General features: G+C 38.4%; 1 protein-coding gene and 1 long non-coding RNA gene across 2 annotated transcripts in view; one reads left to right on the top strand and one right to left on the bottom strand.

Moving 5' to 3' along the window:
- UFL1 (UFM1 specific ligase 1) overlaps positions 1-3090 on the bottom strand; it is a 38299-nt gene extending 35209 nt beyond the window's left edge. The window contains exons 1-3 of the mRNA XM_017886774.1: positions 2912-3090; positions 1565-1710; positions 526-554 (exon numbers count right to left, since the gene is read on the bottom strand). Coding sequence (XP_017742263.1) covers positions 526-554; positions 1565-1710; positions 2912-2988 — 252 coding nt within the window. The 5' untranslated portion in view covers positions 2989-3090. The remainder of the gene's footprint in view (positions 1-525; positions 555-1564; positions 1711-2911) is intronic.
- On the top strand, positions 3044-20115 carry LOC108538599 (uncharacterized). Its single transcript, XR_001888127.1, has 3 exons — positions 3044-3134; positions 5445-5524; positions 20074-20115. It is a non-coding gene; the product is annotated as an uncharacterized LOC108538599 (long non-coding RNA).
- Positions 20116-22329: the final 2214 nt, after the last annotated feature.

Below are 22329 nucleotides of genomic sequence, written 5' to 3'. Positions count from 1 at the left end.
AAAAAAAAAAAAAGAATTACACTGTCACTTGCTAGTAAGTTTATATAAAGCAGTAAATTACATATTTATATAACAGACAGCATTTTACAGAAAATTTTCTGGCTTCTTGTTTATAGTGTACCTTGGTAATGACATATATATTTGTATTTTTTGAAAGTAGCTTCTGCTTTTAAAATATTTATTAGTTTCATATACTAAAACATATAAACCTGAAACTGGTGATTTTCTCCCAAAATTACATAAACTTACATAAGATGATAACTATGAGTTCATTTGGTAAAAAATTAATAATAAGAAAGCCAACTGGGGAAGAGTCGGCCAACTCTTTAATAAGGCCAACTTATTAAATCATTTCAATATATCAGAACTTATTAAATCAATTCAGTGTATCAGTGAGACTTATATAACTATTTCTTTACAAACACTATACAAAATATGATACCCGCATTAGTGAATACTTGAACAAATTCACGGTATCAAAAAATTGAGAAATTAAAGCAAAAATTTTATAAATTTAAAACCTACCTGTTGTAGATCAACAATGTTTACTCGACCTTTGAAGAAAAGACATTCATTTATTTTAAATGACATATGAGTACATACCAACCCAAAGCTATAAATTCTAACATTTAAGTTTTGGTCGAAGTCCTTCTGCATAGAACAGAGTCAGAATAATTAATGTCTTCAAATACACACCATTAGCTGATGGCTGAGTAAGTCTTCATGGCTGAAGCCATAAGCAATAATTTACTTTCCAAATTTTTTTTTTTTTTTTTTTAAATAACATCAGGCCAATTATGAGCACCAACTGGCACACAAATTGGCTATATCTATGGAGGGTATTCATTTCTCTTCACAACTCAGAATTTATCTACTGTGATCAAAGAGATATTGACAGCTAAATTAAGACGAACTTTTTTCAATTATTTGATACTAAACATTAGGTTTCTACATATCAGCATAAGAATATCTGTTAAGAATTTCAAATTATAGCTCATATTTAAAGGGACTATGAAGGAAAATTGATAAAAAAAAAAAAAAAAAAAAGACCAATGTTACCCTCTGATAATATGAAAAGATGCTTTCATAGTTGCTTCTATTTTAATCAAATAGTATTCAAATATGCCTGCTAGTCTGTTCAAATTTTAAGAAGACAAAGGAAAACAACTTTGCGTATGCTTTTAATAGTATTTCATACAATATGATTGGCGTAGTACCACACTGGATTGAGTTATCTAATTTGTAAGTACAAGTAAGCCTTAAAAGCAGCTGAATACCCTTCCCTGAGTCATGCAATAAATTAAGGAATTGTAAAAAGAAACAATTCACATATAGTACACGTAACTCAAAACGGTAAAATATTTTGTTAAGTGATAATATTTGAGTTCATTTAAATTATATGACCATGTTTACATGAACCCCAAAAATATTAAGCCTGATTATCAACAAATGAAAAGGATATCTTACAATCTATAATTTAGTATGCAATGACATGTTTACAGGTTTTTGTTTTGCCCCTTCCAAAAATTCAAGAAAAAAAAAAAAACACTAAAGAACTACCTACCACCTCGGACATGTAGCTCATCTCTCATTTCCTTACTAATTTGGGCTGGAGTAATATATTCCTTTCCATCGAGTGTATGAACTACTTCTAGCTGTTTCTGAGCAATCAACTTATTAACAATCTCAATGCAGTTCCGCTCGGACAACCTGAGGGAAAGAAAAACAGTTAAGTTTCAAAAGTCCACTTGATACACTGGTGCTCAATAAAATTAACACAATGTATGAAAACAGGCTTTTAAAAAGTTTGTGTAGTCACTAATTTCTACATCACAAAATCTATGTTTTTCACTAACTGATTCAATAAGTTACAAAAAAAACCTTTCAGAGTAAGTAGGTTTACATATGCTTAAATCATTTATTTAATTGGTACACATCATCCTATCACAAATTTCAAGTCTGTTGTCTCTTACAGGCCTGCTTCCAATCTTCAAATCTGAATAGAAAATTGAAGACATTTGCTGAGGTAGAAAAAACAAAAAAACAAAAAACAAACAAAAAGAATGCCCTACTTTAATTTCCAGTTTAATCAGAATTTTCTTTTAAATTAAGTGCCTAATTGCCTCACTTACACACATGGTCTGCAAGCAGACCGGGGATGTGGCCTAATGAAACCATAGCTGCTACTGTTAAGTTACCCATGCAGTTACGAGTTTGCTATCAGTGGTAGAAAAAACAGCATAAGGGGATTGCTGTCTTCGGGCTCAAAAGGAATAAAACATCGCAGATAGGAAGTAGTCAAAGAATAGAAAGGCTTCTATTAGCGTTATTTTAAAAAAGCAGAGTTAGGCTGCTCTGGACACATCCTCCAAAGGTTAGTGGGCTGGTAGAAAATGTCAGTGACCTGAATGACAGATGGGGTCATGGGCCTAGCCCTAGGTCTGTTAGAGAGATAAAAAGGCAAAAACTTTTAAGGGTCAACATACTATCTGCCAAGTACTGTACTGGGGTGGGGGGTGGTGGGTGGTGGGAAACTAGCCTCTCCTTTGGAGCTCATTCTAGATCAGGAAGTGTATAATAGCCAAGATGTCACAGTGATTTAATGGCTGGTGGGTGAGGGAGGGTCAGAGGAACGCTCAATAAAGGCAGCTCGAAATCACCTGCCCCGTCCATGGTGGGTGGGGCGCGCCAGCGTCTCGCTGCGGCTGGGGGCCTCCTAGGCTGCGGACTTGCCCGCCGAGCGTTGGACTTAAAAACTGCGATCCAGGCTCGGGGAGGAGGGAGGAGGAGGGAATGGTGACAAGCAGTGAGAAGATCCGGGATGCAAGGCCGCGGGTCTAAAGTCCCAGATACAGGTGTGTCCGCCCACGGCCTAATTTGGGCTCCACAAAAGAGAGGGAGGGTCAGGCACCTCTGCGTGGCCTCGGCGAACTGCGCCCGCTGGAAGTCGGCCGCCAACCGCCTAATCTCTTCCCAGGCGTCCGCCATCACGGCCTGACTCGCAGGAGACGCGGAGGAACTGCAGACACGTCAGCCGACAGGCGGTGGGAGAAAAGAAAGGCGGAACGGGACGCGCAGAGGGACAAGAGGCTCCGCCCCCGACGCAGACACACCAAACGCTTGCGCCTCCCGAGGTACGGAGGCGCGCCGAAGTGCCTGGGTCCTGTCGCGGTGTTGGGGATTCTCCCGGTTGATGGGGCTGCGGCGGTTAGGTGGGTGGTGCGCAGCTAGATGGGTGGCGAGCAGCTAGATGGGTGGCTAAAGGGTCGTGGGCAGGATGCAGGGCTCAGTAAAGTTTAGTGTCAGAACTTTGTTTTCACTACCCCTAATATTTCCGTAGAGTAATAGTTGTAGTAACTACTATTTTTTTTTCTTCTGTCCGCCATTTGTTTTGGGGGAGGGTGTGAAGGGATAAGCCTGTGGCAAAGATTGGCACCTCTCTTCTCTAGCTGTTAACTCTGAGAACTCCTTTTTGTATAGGGTATCGCGTTAATTTTTACATGCACCCAGACATGTGCATTTTGGGGGATACATGGGAGACACTACAGAAAGTAATTACTTTTTTTTTGCAGAGTGAATAAATTTGCGTGTCATAAAGGCTGTATAATTGCTTTCCTGTGGAGTTCTAGAGTCTTTCCTATTTATTTCGATGATTAGCTTCATCAAACAATGAGGAAAATAAACATAAGTGCGCATGGCTATCAAGGAAACAGGGAAAGCAAAGAGAACATGTATCCTGCTTCCTTGTTGAGTAGATATTGACCGGGATGTACCTTTCTCTTTCTTTTTTATATCTGTGAATGGAAAATAAATCTTGGGACTCCAAAATCACTAAGCTAAAGGGAAAAGTCAAACTGGGAACTGCTTAGGGCAAACCTGCCTCCCATTCTATTCAAAGTCACCCCTCTGCTCACTGAGATAAATGCATGTCTTATTGCCTCCTTTGGAAAGGCTCATCAGAGAATGCAACTGTCTCTTACCTACCTATGACTTGAAACCCTCCTCCCCACTTGGAGTCGTCCTGCCTTTCCAGCTCAAACCAATGTTTATTTTACCTGTATTAATTGCTGTCCCATGTCTCCCTAAAATGTAAATAAACTTTCTGAGTTGATTGGGACCTGTCTCAGATATTTGGAGTTCATATGTTTCACTCTTTACTATTTAAAAAATATTGTTTCAGTTAGAAAGAATGAATAATATCAAGTATTTGATAGCACAACAGGGTGACTGTAGTTGTCAGAGGCGTTTGAACCAGAGCAACTCCATCTTGAATAGGGCCTGGGTAAAATAAGACTGAAACCTACTGGGCTGCATTCCCAGGAGGTTAGGCATTCTTAGTCACAGGGTGAGATAGGAGGTCCGCAGGCAGAAAATACAGGTCATAAAGACCTTGCTGATAAAACAGGTATCCACCTTTTTATTATTATTATTATTATTATTTTGGTGTATCCACCAAAAACCAAGATAGTGAAGAGAGTGACCTCTGGTCATCTTTGCTGCTCATTATATGCTAATTATAACTCATTAGCATCTTAAAAGACACTCCCACCAGTGCCATGACAGTGTACAGATGCCATGGCAACATCTGGAAGTTACCTTATATGGGTCTAAAAAGGGGAGGAACCCTCAGCGCTGGGAATTGCCCACACCTTTCCTTGGAAAACTTGTGAATAATCTACACCTTGCTTAGCATGTAATCAAGAAATAACTGTAGGTATCTTTAGGCCAGCAGCTCAAGCCGTTGCTCTGCCTATGGAATAGCCATTTTTTCATTCCTTTGCTTTCTTAATAAACTTGCTTCACTTTATGGATTTGCTTTCAATTCTTTGTTGTGCAAAATCCAAAAACCTTCTCTTGGGGTCTGGATCGGGGCACCTTTCCGGAAGCATAGTCAGTAATAATTCAGTTGTACATTGTAAAAAACAAAGTACAAATGGATTGTTTGTAACACAAAGGAAATGCTTGAGGTAATGGATATTACATTTACCTTTATGTGATAATTACGTGCTGTATGCCTGTATCAAAATATTTCATGTACTCCGTAAATATATACACCTACTATGTAGACACAAAAAATAAAAACCAAAATAAAATAAAATACTCCTTTTAATCATATATTGATAGAGTTGGTAAAGGAGAGTTATTTCAATTTCTTTTCCATCTAAGCACATTACTGTGGGCAGCTCAAATCCAATGCCATAAACATATTTGTCTATTAAATTCCCCAGCTTTATTTAAAAGACAGGTAACTCAGTCATAAAACATTTCATTAAGTACTGCTAGAAAATGACAGTGGCTGCCTGATTATGGACCAAGAGGGAAAACACCAGAAGTCAAAGAGGTAGTTTGGAAGATGGTAGGTAGTGTGGTTCCAGAGAGAATCAAACTTCAAAACAAGCAGAAATGTTCATTCCTAAAACACGTATTTATTAATTCTCTATCAGATGCCATGGAGCACAGTGCGGATAAGGAAGATATGGTCTGGCCATAACAATTTAGAAATCTAATGAAGCAGATTAAAAAGGTAAGTACTTACAATAAAAGTGTAAAACTTCAAACAGTAGGGGAAGTTTAGGGCAGTATGTGACCACTTGGCAGCCAAACTTCTTGCTTCCGATATAAGACTCTCACAGTCACACTGGAGCCTACTTTCTGGCAACATCTCTGCTGCTGCACAACACATAGAGAATAGTCTTCTATATCCTAGCCTCCCCAAGCCCTTTCAGGACCCCATGTCTTTACTGGAATGCCTGTCCACTTCCTCATGCCCCCCAGCCCTCATCCCCGCATATTATTTTGCAACATATTTCTTCATGGTGTCCCAGCTTAAAAGTCTTCAAGGAAACCTTTTAAACTCCTACAGAGTTATTCTATATGTTGTGTTTCCACAATTCTTTATTTAGATGACTTTAATAGCAAGAATTGTAGTTTATATTGTAGTTTATTAACTTATTTACTGCATCTCTCAATATTCTGAGCTCCTAAAGGAACTCCTGAAAGTTCCTCAGCACTTAGCATGACAACCAGTACATGGTACCTGTTGTATTCTGTGAATATCCTTTATATGAGTAAGTCAGTGTAAATGTTTTGGTGCAGCAGTATACTTTGGTACAATAGTACTATGTTAATGCTACTAACATGTACATTTATTCCTAAGAAAGGAAACTGTAAGAATAATTGATGGTTATATTTTCTAGAGACTAGGCTTGTTTCATCCCATATGTATTCAATAGCCGTATGAAGCTATTTAAATGTAAAGTAATTAATATTAAATACAATTAATAATGTGGTCCTTCAGTTGCACTAGGCACATTTCAGATTCTCAGTAGTCGTGTGTGCCTCATGGCTATCATATGGGATAGTTTAGAAAAACATCTTCATCTTCACTGAAAGTTTTATTGTACAGCTCTGGTCTAGACCATTGATGGGACGCACAATTTGTTCAGACTCTGAGATCATATAACTTAAATATCTCCACCTGGCAACCATATACTCTAACTACACTTTCAGTTATTTTGAATGGGTAATAAGCATTTGAGTGGAGGGTATTTCAGTGTTGGCTAATATCTGATATTAAGCAGAGCTTTAATAAATACAGTGCATGCCTAGAATAATGGTAAGAATAAGTGGCTATTTAATAAGAGATGAGAGATTCCTTTGAAGAGCAAGCTTTGTGTAGACTTGGGAAATAGAACTTCCATTCTCTACAAAATATTCTAATAGTTGTGGTTGTGTCTACAAACTTAAGTTGAATTTTGATATGTAGATGATGGGGGAGGATTGATGGTGTCTTCAGCTGCGCTCTGTACGTGATTTGTGACACTATCCTTAGACTCACTTTAAAATATGAAGGGCAATAAAGTATTGCCTCATGTATAATTTGAATTGATGGCCACCCTGATAGTTTATCAAGTGTGATCTGGTAAAGTTCCTCCACGATAAACTTAAAAAAATAAAATTTGAAGCATTTTCTCCTTGTCTGTCAGGAAAATACAACTGTAAACTTTGAAATACTTTCCCCAGGCCAACTAGGAAAATAAAACTAACTACAATTGGGTATTGTCAAACAAATCAGTATTCACTGTTTGTCACATAGGGAAATTACGAAGACATACTGTTAATTGTATCACTGACATTATCCTATTGTAATAAAGGATTTAAAATTATTCTAATCCCATAATCAAAATGGTAGTGAAAATCTAAACATAGCAAGTATTAGTGCCTTGGGAAAACACTATGATTCATGAGTGGAAGGAGAGGAAAAGGCCACTGAAAAGAGGAAAGTAATTAGAGAAGCAAAAATTATAGAGGAAGGATAGTTAACAGTAACTCTACAGAGTCAAGGAGAAGGAAAATAATTCGGGACCACTGGCTATTACAGCAAAAAGGTTATGCCTTTTACTTTATTTATTTATTTATTTTTAAAAATAGAGATGAGATCTTGCTCTGTTGCCCAGGTGGGTTTCAAACTCCTGGGGCCTCAAGTGATCCTCCTACCTTGGCCTCCTTAAGTTCTGGGATTATAGGTGTGAGCCATCGTGCCCAGCCAGGCTGTGACTTTTAACAGGGGATTGTTTCTTTTTTTTCCTGCCATGGTTGCAATAGAAGTCAGATTGTAGGAACATAAAGAAGCCGTATTAGTGTGGAGACAAAAGTGACTCCACCTGAAATGCTAATCTGCTATAATGATTTTTGAGTATCCTCAGTCCCATGAATGCCTCCTGATTCCTGCTTTATTTACTGTCCCTGGAGAAAAAAACATGTCAACCTTGATGTTATCCCACATTTTACAGGCTATGACAAATACATAACATTGTTGCCTGTTCTGGAGGATTGCCTTTAATTGTCTTGCGTAGAGAGCACTTATACCCTTTCACTGTAGTATATAAGCTCTGGGTTGGGAGGTAACAGGTTTAAAGATTTATCTGTCTTGCTGCTGCCCAAGACCACACTTCCATCTGTAAGTTACCTCCATTACTGACAAACTGGATTTTTCTACCTCATTCTTTGATTTCTCAGCTCCTCTGGCATTTGGGGGGAACTTTGCATACATGGTGGCCCTTTCACAGAACAGTCAGGGTTCTCCAGAGTAACAGAGAGATTATAGTAACTGGCTCATGTGATTATGGAGGCTGAGAAGTCCCAGGATCTGCAAGCTGGAGAACCATAGAAGCTGGTAGTGTAATTCAGTCGGAGTTTGAAGGCCTGTGAACCAGGAGTACTGATGTCTGAGAGGAGGAGAAGATGGCTGTCCAGCTCAAGTAGAAAGCAAATTCACTGTTCTCTGCTCTTTATTCCATTCAGGCCCTCAACGGATGGTACAGTGCCCACCCAAATGGGTGAGTGCATCTTTTTACTCAGTCTACCAATTCAGATACTAGTCTCTTCTGTAAACACCTTCACAGACATACCCAGAAATAATGTTTTACCAGGTATCTTGGCATCCGTTAGCCCAGTCAAACTGACACATAAAATTAACTGTCACAGAAGGACCACCTCATTAGCAACTAAGAACAACGGGGGCTTAGAACAAAGATAGACCTCATCAGGTATTAAATTGGAACAAGACACATTAATGAAAAGAAATGTTATAATACTGTTGAAGATGGAGGCAACAAGACCCTCCAAGGCCATAGAAAAATAGAATACTAAACCCAGAAAGGCTCTTCAAGTTATCTATGCTAGTGTTCTACCTAACACAGGAATAATTGCTTTGCAAAGCCTCTGGCAGATTATTTATTTTTGCTTGGATCCTTAAGGTGATGAAGTGTTCCCTTTTTAGCAAGGTAAATGAATCTGTTTTTGGGCAGATGTAACTCTTAGAAATTTCTTCCTTGTACTGCTAAAACAAGGTCTGTTTCCCATATGGTTTCCTTAAGTGATAAACAGATTGACTGTAATATATCTTTCCTATGACAGCCCTCCAAATATCTGAAGCATGTCCCTCCTACCTGTTTTCTTTTTTAAAGTTAAGCATCCCAGATTCTTCAATTGTATGTCCTGACAAGATTGTCAGACCTCTCAGTATGCTGGCTGCCCAATCAGAATAAAGTTGTTGAACTCTAGTTTGCCAGTGTCAATTTTAAAAAGTAATGTCCAGAAGGAATTTTGTATTTTACATGTAGTCTGACTGGAACAGATAACAGACAGTGAGATTAATTTTGTTAGATATTTTACCCTTGTTAATTGGACTCGGCCTAAACTGAACCAGTAATGAACTGTACCTATCTGGCATTTATCTAAATTACCATCAAACCAGGTTTAGTCTATTCTGTAGCTGAAAAAATTAGTTTTATTTGATAAATTTTACCTTGTTAGTTTTGACCTATTCATTCATTTATTCATTCATTATTTCAACCAATACTTTTTGAGGTCAGCAGTGTGGCAGTCTTTGTTATGCCCTGAGATTACCGCAAAGTACAAATTATTCCAATTAGTTGAACAACTTGAGATCATTTCAAAATGTAAATCTAATATTCAACATTGTTATTTCTGCATCACCTATCATCTATAAATTTCATAAATATGATTATATCTTTACTCAATTAATAACAAGATTGATTAATAAAAAATCAAGGACATATTGTGATAAGGTGGTGATTTTGAATCATTAGGATTCTAGATGTAAAAGTTTTTGGATATAGAGAACATTTAACAGTGTGATGTATTTATTTTATAGAAGAGAGTTAATATATAACTTAGAGTTTGATTGTCTTAAATACCATATTTCTCTTTTTGTCCCAGGGGAAGATCACAAAATGCTGCCTTGCTTGTGGAATTATAGAATTCAAATCTATCAGTTTTACAGGGAATAATTTTTCAAGACTTAAAGGAACTCATACTGAGTCCTAATAATCATCATTTTCTTAACCTAAATCCCACAAAGCCATCCATTTAATCATTTGTTTTAGAACGTTTCCTGCTTTCCTATATATTTCATTTTCTTCTCACTTTTAAACAAGGTTTAAACATCCCTTTTGATATTTTTAGGTTTTGTCGGGGTGTAGGGAGCAAGGTTCTGCTCACTGTGACCTTTGCCCTGCAGCAGTAAAGCAACAACTAGCATCATTTCTGCTTTGTATTGTTTTATCATTTATACATCATGTTTGTAGTCTGATGAATGAAGTCAAATGCATATAAATGCTTTGTAAACTATAAAGTTCTCCATTTATATATATTTCTGCCCCACTTACTTCTCATTAATGTTACTTGTGATTATATTATCAGAATTCCATTGTAGAGCCACGTTTTTGTGAACATTGTGCTGCAAATATATTTATTTGTTTATTTTAAAGCATTAAGTATATTCTTTTGTTCCCAAGAAAGCAAATACTATATGAGTCTTTTCTGGCTCTGTTTTTTTTTCAATCTCTTCACAATATTATATTTAGAGCCAGATTTATCAGCCCCAGGCATCTCTTGCTTTCTTGTGTCTACTTCTTCACAGTATAACTCTCAGGCAAAATGACAAAAAGGCAAATTCACAAAGGAACAAGTGAGTGTTCTTGTCAGTGCTTGGGTTCCATTCTCAGAGGAGCTGAAAATTCTTCTATTTCATCAACAGAATGTGATTTAAAGGGATATATTGCCAGCTTGTATCACTGCTAAACAGTGGTGTGTCACTGTAGAGCAAATAGTCACAAGAACACATTCTAAAGAAATATATAGTTATATCTATGCTTCCTGTCAAGCAAGGAAAAACCCAGAGTGGTTCCAATCTCCAGATGTGACTTGTATCCTTCTTCTTGATCTCTTACTCCAGAATCGACTTGTATCCTTCTTTATCTCTTATACCTTTTCTTTTCTTCATCTTCTTTCTTCTTTCTCCTTGTCCTCCTCCTGCTTTCACAATTTCCTCCTCCTTTTTCTCCTTCTCTTTCACGTCCCCATCTTCTTCCTTATGCATTAATAATTATGCCAGTAAGATGATATGTTGTAAAGAAATGTAATACTTTCAGCAGATGCCACACTATAGCCACAGCAGTGACATCTGGAATTTGTCAAGAGCCACAGTTGGCATCCCTAAAATTCACCTGCCTGGATTCCATTCTGAGAATATTGTGTCTGCAGGAAAGCCTGGTCAAGTTCCTAAAAGAGGCAAAATCAAGGGTAGTTGGCATCTATCCTAGTTAATGTGCAAGTTAAAAGTGTTTTCAGATACTTAGATACATAGATATACAGGCTATGTTGTTACAAACTTTCAAGGCAATTCTTATATTCTTATGTATTTATTTGCTTTTTTAATCATAAAACTTAATGCTTATATTTTAAGCAGATAGAGTTTGTTTATGAAGAAGCGATTATTGCTGATACCCATTATTATACATCAGAGTAGTTATATTTCTATGTAATTTTTGCATGGACTAGGCATTTATGGTCTTGCTCTACATCTGTTTGACCATTGCAATTCCAATTGATTTCACAGGGTCAGCAAATACACAGCACATAAGCTAACACTCTTCCTTCTTGTAACCAGGGTAGACCTCTAATCAATTATGGCGTTTGTCTTGCTAAGCCAGGAAACAGCTTTGGAATCCTTCTCATACAATGTTTCAGACAGCTGTTATTAATATGTCAGAGTTGGCACTTGATGAGAAATATAGCTGCCATTCCAGAGTAAGGCCACCCTCACCCCGAAAATAGCCTAATAAAAAGACTTCTGGGCAGTGGCATCAGAAATATAAGGGTCACTGATGGAGTATGTCAGGAATGTAAGACAGAGAGAGATCCTAATTTCTCAGGAGCCAATAACTGAGAGTGGATAATTCTGGTTTGGACTTAAGGTAGATGTAGGATGGAAGTAAAAAAGAAAACGTACTTTGGGACTGGGTCCTTAGATCTATAAATTGTTTATTTGGGTAGCCATTACTCAGATTTCTCTCATTTTATAGAGTGGTTTTTTAAAGTTTCACAGTGGTACCTAATTGTGACATCATGGGTCTTTTCTGTGATTAGTGAACCAATGGAATAGTGAAAAGGAAACTATTTCTTTTTGTACAACATAGAGGCATGAGCTCCTTCTTTTAACCCATTTGTTCTCACACTTTGATTTTGAGAAACTTGTGGTCTTAAATCTTTTGAAGACCCCCAAAGGGCTTTTGTTCCTATGGCTATATCTATCAATATTGATCATATTTAAATTAAAATGGAAAAATGTTAGAATAGTTATTGAAAATGAAAATAGTAAATGCCTGTTCACCTAAATAATATTTAATCTCACAGATCCCTTGAAAGATTTTGGGGACACCAGAGTTTCCTGATTGGCACTTTGAAAATTGCTGCTTTAACCCATTCTGTGATGACTGCTGACTTGATTTAAGATGAATGCAGAAAGTCTCTTGCTAGGGCTCTCCCTAGCATTGCCTCATTCACAAAATTTCAGACACTATGTATATCAATTCATATAATTCATTTAGTTAAATGTTTATTAAATATATTTTCAGAATTTTTATTGAAATAGAACTAATTATTCTATCAAGGACACATAAAATATTTAGGTATAGAAAATATAAGAAAGAAAAGAACATCAAGGTTAGGAAAAAGTAACAATGCAGATATTCAGGCCATATAGTCCTGTAAAGTTTGCTAATGTGTTTACTGAGAACCTGTTCTAGACATAGGAAGTGCACGGATGACTACAATTGCCCCAGTTGTTATCTCATTGAGGTTACATTATATTGTAGTTGTAAAATATGCACCCCCACTCATGGCTTGAGGCACAACAAATGACCAAAAACAAAAACTAACCAAACAAATATATGAGTTAAAAGGTCATTGACAAAAATCTTAAATGGAGTACTCTGAGGAAGCAAAGAGTTTTGGAGATATGCAAAATAATTTTCTTATAGTACATTTCCTAATTGACTTTATAAAGCTGTTTCTTATAGTCTTCATTAATGAAAGTTAAAGAGGCATGAGAATAAAGTGCCTCTGAGAATAGTATATCAATTAATTTTTGTGAAAACAAAAGTATAATCCATTTGTTGCCAATATTATCAGACTGTGATTCTAAAGTGAAACTACCTTTCTTTTTTACATCGGTATTTTCATAGTATAAGCCCCTCCTGGTCCATTAAAAATGTAGTACTACCAACCCAAAGTTAGTCCCAGGGCTTCACCTTATAGCAAGAGAGTTGAGAAATGTCAGGGAGCACAGATCATTTGATGAGTAGTAAATGCCTGATATAGCTGGTAGTTTGAAGTAGTAGCTCTTTAGATGTTTTTTTTTTTCCAGAATGGTGAAGAATGCTATGTGTTATAGATGGAATTCTGTCCTTTCAAATGTATATGCTGAAGTCCTAACTCCCTGTACCTCAGAATGTGACTATATTTGTAGATAGGGTTTTTAAACAGTACGTAGGTTAAAATGAAGTCGTTAGGGTACTCTAATCAAATATGCCTGTTGTGCTTATAAAGAGATGTGCTTAAGACACAGACACCTACAGAAGGAAAACCATGTGAAAACACAGGGAGAAGAAAGCTATCTATAAGCCAAGGAGTGAGTAAGACCTCAGAAGAAAGCAAAGCCTGCCAACACCTGGATCTTGGATTCTAGGCTCTGGAATCATAAGAAAATAGATTTCTGTTGTTTAAGCTACTCAGTCTGTGGTACTTGGTTATGGTAGCTCTAGCAAATTCATGTGATTCTGTGATAAGGGGAAAGAACAGTTGAAGAGTGAACAATCAAAGATACAAGGAAAAGGGAAAGGGAGGCAGAGGAGAGGTGGGGATCAGAGCAAGAAAATATCAGAGGGGGGCAGAAAAGTATGGGGTAAAGTCATAGATAGGTGGTGTGTATATTAGTCCATTCTTGCATTGATATAAGAAACTACTTGAGACTGAGTAATTTATAAAGAAAAGAGATTTAATTGGCTCAAAGTTCTGCAGGCTGTACAGGAAGTATGTCTTGGGAGGCCTCAGGAAACTTGCAACACAGCAGAAGGTGAAGAAGAAGGAGGCATGTCTCACATGGCTGAAGCAGCGGGAAGAAAGAGGGAAGTGGGAGGTGCTACAGACTTTTAAACAACCAGATCTCGTGAGAACTTACTTAATGCCACAAGAGTATAAAGGGGGAAATCTTCTTCCATGATCCAGTCACCTCCCACTAGGCCCTGCCTCCAATACTGGGGTTAGAATTCAACATGAGATTTGGGTGGGGACACAAATCCAAACCATATTATTCCACCCCAACCCCTCCCAAATCCCATGTCCTTCTCACATTACAAAATACAATCCTGCCTTCTCAACAGTCCCCCAAGTCTTAATTCATTCCAGCATTAACTCAAAAGTCCACCGTCCAAAGTCTCATCTGAGACAAAGCATTCCCTTCTGTCTATGATCCTGTAAAATTGAAAGTGAGTTATTTACTTCCAGTATACAACAGGAGTACAGGCATTGGGTACATACACCCATTCCAAGAGTAATAAATCAACCCAAAACAAAGGCACTACAGACCCCATGCAAGTCCAATACCCAGAAGGGTAGTCATTAATTCCTAAAGCTCCAAAATAATCTCCTTTGGCTCCATGTCTCACACCCAGGCCACATTGATGCAGGGGGTAGACTCCCAAGGTCTTGGACATCTCTGCCTCTATCTCTTTGCTGGGTACAGTCACCTCAGCTGCTTTTACAGGCTGGTGTTGAGTGCCTGTGGTTTTTCCAGGCATATAGTATAAGCTGTTGGTGTATATACCATTCTGGGGTCTGGAAGGTGGTGGCCCTCTTCTCACAGCTCCACTAGGCAGTGCCCAGTGGGGACTCTTGTGTGGGGCCTCCAACTCTGCAATTCTCCTCTACACTGCTATAGTAGAGATTCTCCATGAGGGTTCCACCCCTGCAGCAGACTTCTGCCTGGATATCCAGGTGTTTTCATACATCCTATGAAATCTAGGCAGAGGCTCCAAAGCCTCAACTCTTGCCCTCTGTGCACCCACAGGCTTAGCACCACATGGAAGCTACCAAGGCTTGCAGCTTGCACCCTCTGAAGCAGTGGCCTTATCTATATCTGGGGCCCTTTTAGCCATGATTGGAGCTGGAGTGACTGGAACACAGGGAGCAGTGTCCCAAGGTTGTTCAGGGCATCAAGGCCCTGGGTCTGGTCCACAAAACCATTATTTATTCCTAGGCCTCTGGGCCTGTGATGGGAGGGGCTGCCATGAAGCTCTCTGAAATGCCTTTCAGGCATTTTTCCCATTGTCTTGGCTACTAACATTAGGCTCCTCTTTACTTTTGCAAATTTCTGCAGCCAGCTTGAATTACTCCCCTGAAAATGAGTTTTTATTTTCTACCACTTGGCCATATTACAAATTTTCAAAATGTTTATGCTCTGTTTCCCTTTTAAATATACATTCCAATTTCAGACCATCTCTTTGCTCATGAATATAAGCGTATGCAGTTAGAAGCAGCCAGGATACTTCTTGAACACTTTACGGCTTAGAAATTTCTTCCACCAGCAATTGCAAATGAGGGGCCACTACTGTTTAGCACATCACATCACGGGCTTCCTTATCCCAAACTCCATAACCATGCTCCTCAATCACTCCATGTGCTGCACCCAGCAAAGCTGTAGAGGCATGGCTGCTTCCACCTAGATTTCAAATTATGCCCCAAAGAGCCACAGGACCCAGACAGAGGGCTGTCTGTGGGGAAAAGCCATTGCAAGGAGCCCCAACAAGGACAATGTCCAGCAAAGCCACAGGGTAGGTATACCCAGAGTCATGGGCATGGGGCTGCAACCACAGTGGGTCCTGAAGACAGTACCACTGTCCCAGTGGTTCTGGAGTGCAGAGTATTAAGCCAAAGAAAATTATTCTCAAGACTTAAGGTTTGGTGGTAGCTCATAACTATTCTTGTCCTGTGATTGTAAGTATAGCCTTGATGTTCTCCAAAATGTCTTTGCGGTCATTCTTCCATTGTATTGGACGATAGAGTGTACAATACATCTTATTTGGACTTCTATTTAGATGACTGACTAATCTCCCCGTTGTCGTGATGAATAGCACCTGGTTCCCATTGAGATAGCCGATCCGTGCTAATTTCTTTATCAGATTTGGTCACACCCTTCATGTTCTCTTCCATACAGGCTTTCTCATTTTTTTTCTAATATGGATAGGCTGAGAATTGTCTAAATCTTTAAGTTCTGCTTCCCTTTTGATTAATAATTGTTCTGTAAGTCATTTCTCTCCGCTCACACTTCACAAGAAGAAGTCAAGAGAAGCCAACTGCACTTTCAACACTGCTTAAAACTTTCCTCAGCTGACAAGTCCTTCTTGATTCTGAAGTGGATTAGGTGCCACTGTTGTAGGTTGAGTGTGTTGAATTCAAAACCATAGCCAGACGTGGAACTGGAAGATGAGTGAAAGATGCTGACCAGGTCCGAAGATCTCATGGAAGAGGAAGCGCAAGAGGAGGAATTACTGAATCCCCTAACAACAGAAAGAAAGCAGCTGGAGAAATGTGTAAAAGCCAGGAGTGGCTAGAGCTCTGTGATGAGTGTGTATCCTTTCAGTCACAAAGAAGAGGATGGTATGGAGGAGCTCTTGGACTTTTTGCATGCAAGGGACCACTGAGTGACCCACAAACCCTTTAACAGCTTGAAATAAATGTGCAGACATATTTACTTCAGCCTTCATCACCTCAGCATAAGGATCTTTCCTTATGGTTTTGAATATGCCATTTGCTTCTAATTTGTGTAACTGTAAGTTTATATGAACCTCATGGATTTTGGCTTAGACAAGTAACTTCTATGTAATTAGCAGTGATTCTATCTTAATAAAGTTCTGTGATCTACGAAAAAAAAAAAAAAAAAGAAATTTCTTCCACCAGATACTCTAAATCATCTCTCTCAAGTTCAAAGTTCCACAGATCCCTACAGTGGGGGCACAATGCCACCAGTCTTTGCTACAGCATAGCAAGAGTAACCTTTACTCCAGTTCCCAATAAGTTTCTTATCTCCATCTGAGACCACGTCAGCCTGGACTTCACTGTCACAACAATTTAACAGGTCTCTAGGAAGTTCCAAACTTTTCCTCATCTTCCTGTCTTCTTCTGAGCTCTTCAAACTGTTACAACCTCTATCCATTACCCAGTTCCAAAATTGCTTCCACATTTTCAGGTATCTTTTTAGCAATGCCCCACCTCTCTGGTACCAATATTCTGTATTAGTACATTCTTGCATTGCTATAAAGAACTGCCTGAGACTGAGTAATTTAAGAAAAGAGATTTAATTGGCTCAGAGTTCTGCAGGCTGTAGAGGAAGCATGGCTTGGGAGGCCTCAGGAAACTTACAAGCATGGCAGAAGGTGAAGAGGAAGGAGGCATGTCTCACATGGCCGAAGCAGGGGGAAGAGAGGGAAGTGTGAGGTGCTACAGACTTTTAAACAATCAGATCTTATGAGAACTCCCTCACTATCATGAGAATAGCAAGGGGAAAATCTAGCCCCGTGATCCAATCACCTCCCACCAGGCCCCGCCTCCAACACTGGGGATTGTAATTCCACACGAGATTTGGGTGGGGATATGAATCCAAACCATATCAGTGTGGTGGGCTAAAAAATAGCACCAGGCTGGGCATGGTGGCTCACGCCTGTAATTGCAGTACTTTCAGTGGCCAAGGTGGGTGGATTGCTTGAGCTCAGGAGTTTGAGACTAGCCTCAGCAACATGACGAATCCTGTCTCTACAAAAAATACAAATATTAGCTGAGCGTGGGGTTGTATGCCTATAGCCCCAGCTACTTGGGAGGCTGAGGTGGGAGGATGGCTTGATCCCAGGTTGCAGAGGTTGCAGTGAGCCAAGATTGTCCCACTGCACTCTAGCCTGGATGACAGAGCCAGATCCTGTCCCAATAAATAAATAAATAGATAAATAAATAAATAAAGCAAAAGCGCCAAAGGACATCCATGTCAAATTCCCGAAACCTGTGATTTTTACCTTATATGATAAAGGATGGGATAAAGTCAAAGCTCTGAGAGGAAATGTTTATCCTGGATTATCTGAGTCAGTCCTAAACACAATCATGTGTATCTTTATAAGAAAGGAGAGACAGTTGTAAGACAGACACACAGAGGACAGACACACAGAAGAGGAGAAGATGATATGATGTTGCCTCAAGCCAGAGAACACTTGGCACCCCCGGAAGCTGAAAGAGGCAAAGAGAGAAGAAATTTCTGCTGTTTTAAGCCACCAAGTTTATGGTCATTTGTTACAGCAGCCACAGAGAACTAATACAGATGGACTGAGCTTGGATATCAGAAAATAAATTTCTTCCTTTCAGACATGGGGTAGAAAAGTAAAGATGTTTGCACATTGATTATCTTGGTGGAGGTGGTAGTGGTGATATTGTAGGTAAAGTAATTACAGACTATTCATTTTGTACATAATAATGCATGAAGAACTTTTCTGATTTTGTATTTGTTAGAAAACTCAGAGTTTAGACCAAACCCCGAATATAATAGAAAACATTGAGTTTTTTAAAAAAACTTTTGACCATTTATACCAACCAACCGTAAAGCTTCTTTTACATCTTTAAGCATTTAGCTATAAATAATGAATCAGGGAACAAAGGGCCAATAATGACATAATGAACTCCTCAAGATACGTATAATGTTTCATAAGTTAAGTTAGAAATTTCCAATTGCTTTTTCTGAAATGGAAACAACTTTATAACAAGATTGCTTCTTTGAAATACTGTAAGAGTATAATGTTCTAGATTGTGATATACTGCAACATATTAAACCCTAATGGATTTTCCCCATAAAAATCTGTAATACTGCTATGATTGAATACTTCTTCAGAACTTGGTAAACATGTGGCTTTTTAAAAATCTTGTATTTGTCATAGTACTTATTCTGGCAGGTGGGGAGACATTTGGATGATGCTTGTTGTTAACAGAAGGATAAATTAGTTTTGCAGCATGAATTGGCATTCCATAAAATTCATTCACAAAATAATTGCTTACTGGGGATTTTCATCATTATAACTGAGAAAGAGGAGGCACATCTGTGCTGTTTTGCAATATGAGACAATCATCTTTCAAACAAATGATACATGTAACAATAGATAGGAATATAGTGGGAAAAAGATTCAGTGGTTCTATTTGAACCCATGATTCTAATACTAGAGGCAGGATTGAGATTCAAGTCTGTAACTGTGTAACTGTACCAGGAAAAGTCATAATAAGGGCATAGGGGTTGACACATTTTACTTCTGTCTATAACAGCTTTCTTTGGATAATTTGGTAGAAAAAACCAACATGAAATAAAAACATCTTTAGAAGTCTTAGACGTATTACTAATTATTTATGGGATTGATTTCAGAAATTTGAAACTTTAACATCTTAAACAAAAAAGGGAAGCCAGGTACAGTGGCTCAGACCTGTAATCCCAGCACTTTGAGAGAGCAAGGAGTGAAGATTGCTTAAGGGCAGGAGTTCAAGACAAGCCTGGGCAACATAGTGAGACCCCCATCTCTACAAAAAACAAAACAAAACAAAACAAAAACCCAAAAACCTAGCTGGATATGGATATGGTAACATGTCCCTGTAGTCGTAGCTACAGGAGACTGAGGTGGGAGGATTGCTTGAGCCCAAGGGTTCAAGGCTATAGTGAGCCATGATCAGCCCACTGCACTTCAGCCTGGGTGACAGAGTGAGATCTTGTCTTTAGAGAGAGAGAGAGAGAGAGAGAGAAAATGAGAGAGAGAGGGAAATACTCTCAACAGGCAACATGAAATCATGTTCTAAATCCACACTCTTTTTTTCCTGAAGATATTTGTTCAATAACATACGAGCCAAATAATGGAAACTGACATCGTGTGTGTGTGTGTTTGTGTGTGTGTGTGTGTGTGTGTGTGTGTGTGTGTGTGTGTGTGTGTGTTGGGTAGGGGCTAGGTATGCAGGAGAACCAACCACCAGGGGAATCTCCTAGCACTTCTTGAATCCCAAAGGTTCTTTTCCTCTAGTATCTGACATCCTTCACTTCCTTTCCCTTCTCTTTGCAACCACCAACAACTTGACTTACATGTTACTTGGGTTTAGGTACAATGTCATTAGTTTTTTTGTTTGTTTTGTTTTTAGATGGCGTTCTCTCTTGTTGCCCAGGCTGGGGTGCAATGGCGAGATCTCAGCTCACTGCAACCTCCACCTCCCAGATTCAAGTGATTCTCCTGCCTCTGCCTCCTGAGTGGCTGGGATTACAGGCGTGTGCCACCACACCTGGCTAATTTTGTATTTTTAGTAGAGACGGGGTTTCTCCATGTTGATCAGGCTGCTCTTGAACTTCCGACCTCAGGTAAGCTGCCCACCTCAGCCTCCCAAAGTGCTGGGATTACAGATGTGAGCCATCGTGCCCGGCCAATGTCATTAATTTTTATACCGACAGATATACATAGCACAGTACCTTGAAGTGAAATATTAAATTGCCACTTTATACATGGATTATTACAATTGCTATTTAACTGTTTTGTGGATTCCAGTTTACATTTTATAAGATATTTAAATTAAAACCATAATTATATTGAATGTAATTCAAGTGATGCCAGTTGTGCTTTTAAAATCATTTAAAATGTTTTGTGTGTTTTTAAAATGTTAATGACTCTTTAGTGGTCAAATAAATGAAGTGTAGGGCTCTGAAAAATCTCCTGAAATAGCCCAACCCAATCTATCCCCAAATTGGTCTCCCGATTGCAGCCTAATCTTCTCAGCACCCTTCATGAAGGCTGGCGTTCAGCCACATGCCACATTGTTGCCTTTCTAGAAATGTGCCAGATTCTTTCAGGGCTCTGAACATTTGCAAAGAATGTTTTACCTTTCTGAAATACCCTTTCCTTCTTCTTCAGTCCTGGCAAAGTTAGTTTCTTCCTCTTATTTTTTCATTAGGCTTTATCTACTCTCCTCTTAAACAATGTAAGAATCTTGGAAAACTTTAACCTTTCCACTTAAATAATTTTTAAACTTTATTCCATTATTTTTTTACTCCCCAAATTCATTATAAATTTATCCAAAGTTTAACATCTATTTTCCTCTGAGTTTTATCTTTCATCTACTATTTCTTTCTTTCTTGGTTCCATTTTTTCATTGTAAAAAAATTAGATGGACTTGTTAGTAGTTTTTCCTGCAAAAGGTTATTAGTAGTAAAACTATTATAATCTATATTTGTCCAGCATCAAATCTATCAGAATGGCTAAAATTTAAAAGACTGTCAGAAACAAGTATTGATGAGTATGTGAAACACTGCTGGTGGAAATATAAGTAAATACAACGATTTGGAAACATTATTTGGTATTATTAACTAATGTTGAACATAACAAACATCTTATACCCCAAGGTAAAATCCAACAGAAATGCATACATATTGAGGCAGGTTGAATAATCTTCCCACAGAGATGTCTATATCCTAATACTCAGAACCTGTGAATGTTACCTTATATGACAAAATAAAATTTGCAGGTGTGATTAAGTTAAAGATATTGAGAAGATTATTCTCAATTATCCTATTATCTCAGTGGTCTCAATGTAATCACAGGGATCCTTATAAAAGGGATGCAGGGGAAGTCAGAGTCGGAGAGAAAACAATTGATGACTGAAGCAAGCAGAGCATGTAGTGATGTGGCCACACACATCAATGAATACTAAGTCTAAAAGCTGGAAGAGTCAAGGAACAGACTCCACCTGGAGACTCCAAAAGAAATCAGCACTGCTGACACCCTTATTTTAATCCCATGAGCTCCATTTCAGGCTCTGACCTCTAGAATTGTGAGAGTGGGAACTTTATTTGCTTTCATTAATAGGAGGTACCTATGCCTAGACAGTGTAAGTGCTCAAAAAGAATTGTTGAACAATGGCAAACTGTGTGAATGATTGAATTAGTGCAAATGTCTTTATTTCACTCTTATTTTGATGGGTAAATTGGCATAGTTTAGAATTCTAGTTTGATGACTATTTTTTTCAGCACTTTAGAGAGGTTTTCGGCTTTTCTTTTATTATTTTCCCAGCCATTATCTCTTTGAATATAGTGCCTCCTTCATTTTCTCAATTCTTTCCTTTTGTAACTGTTACTGGACTTTCTAGCCATAGTGTCTTTAAATCTGTCTTTCATTTTATCCATCTCTTTGTTTCCTCATGTTGCTCTCTGTATATTTTGTTCAGATCACATCCAGTTCATTTACAGTTTTGTTTAACTCATCTACTCAAAGTGCACAAGTCACAAGGGTGAATCTCAACCAACTATTACAAAGTAAACGCACGCTGTAACTAGGTCAATAAATAAAATTCTGTCATTGCCAAGAAGTTCCCTCATGCCATCTTCCAATCATTATGACTTTCCTTCTATCT

Source organism: Rhinopithecus bieti, unplaced genomic scaffold (assembly GCF_001698545.2).
Source record: "Rhinopithecus bieti isolate Rb0 unplaced genomic scaffold, ASM169854v2 scaffold_14937, whole genome shotgun sequence".
Taxonomy (NCBI): Eukaryota; Metazoa; Chordata; class Mammalia; order Primates; family Cercopithecidae; genus Rhinopithecus; species Rhinopithecus bieti.
The sequence above is the reverse complement of the archived record's forward strand: the minus strand, read 5'-3'. Positions and strand labels throughout refer to the sequence as shown.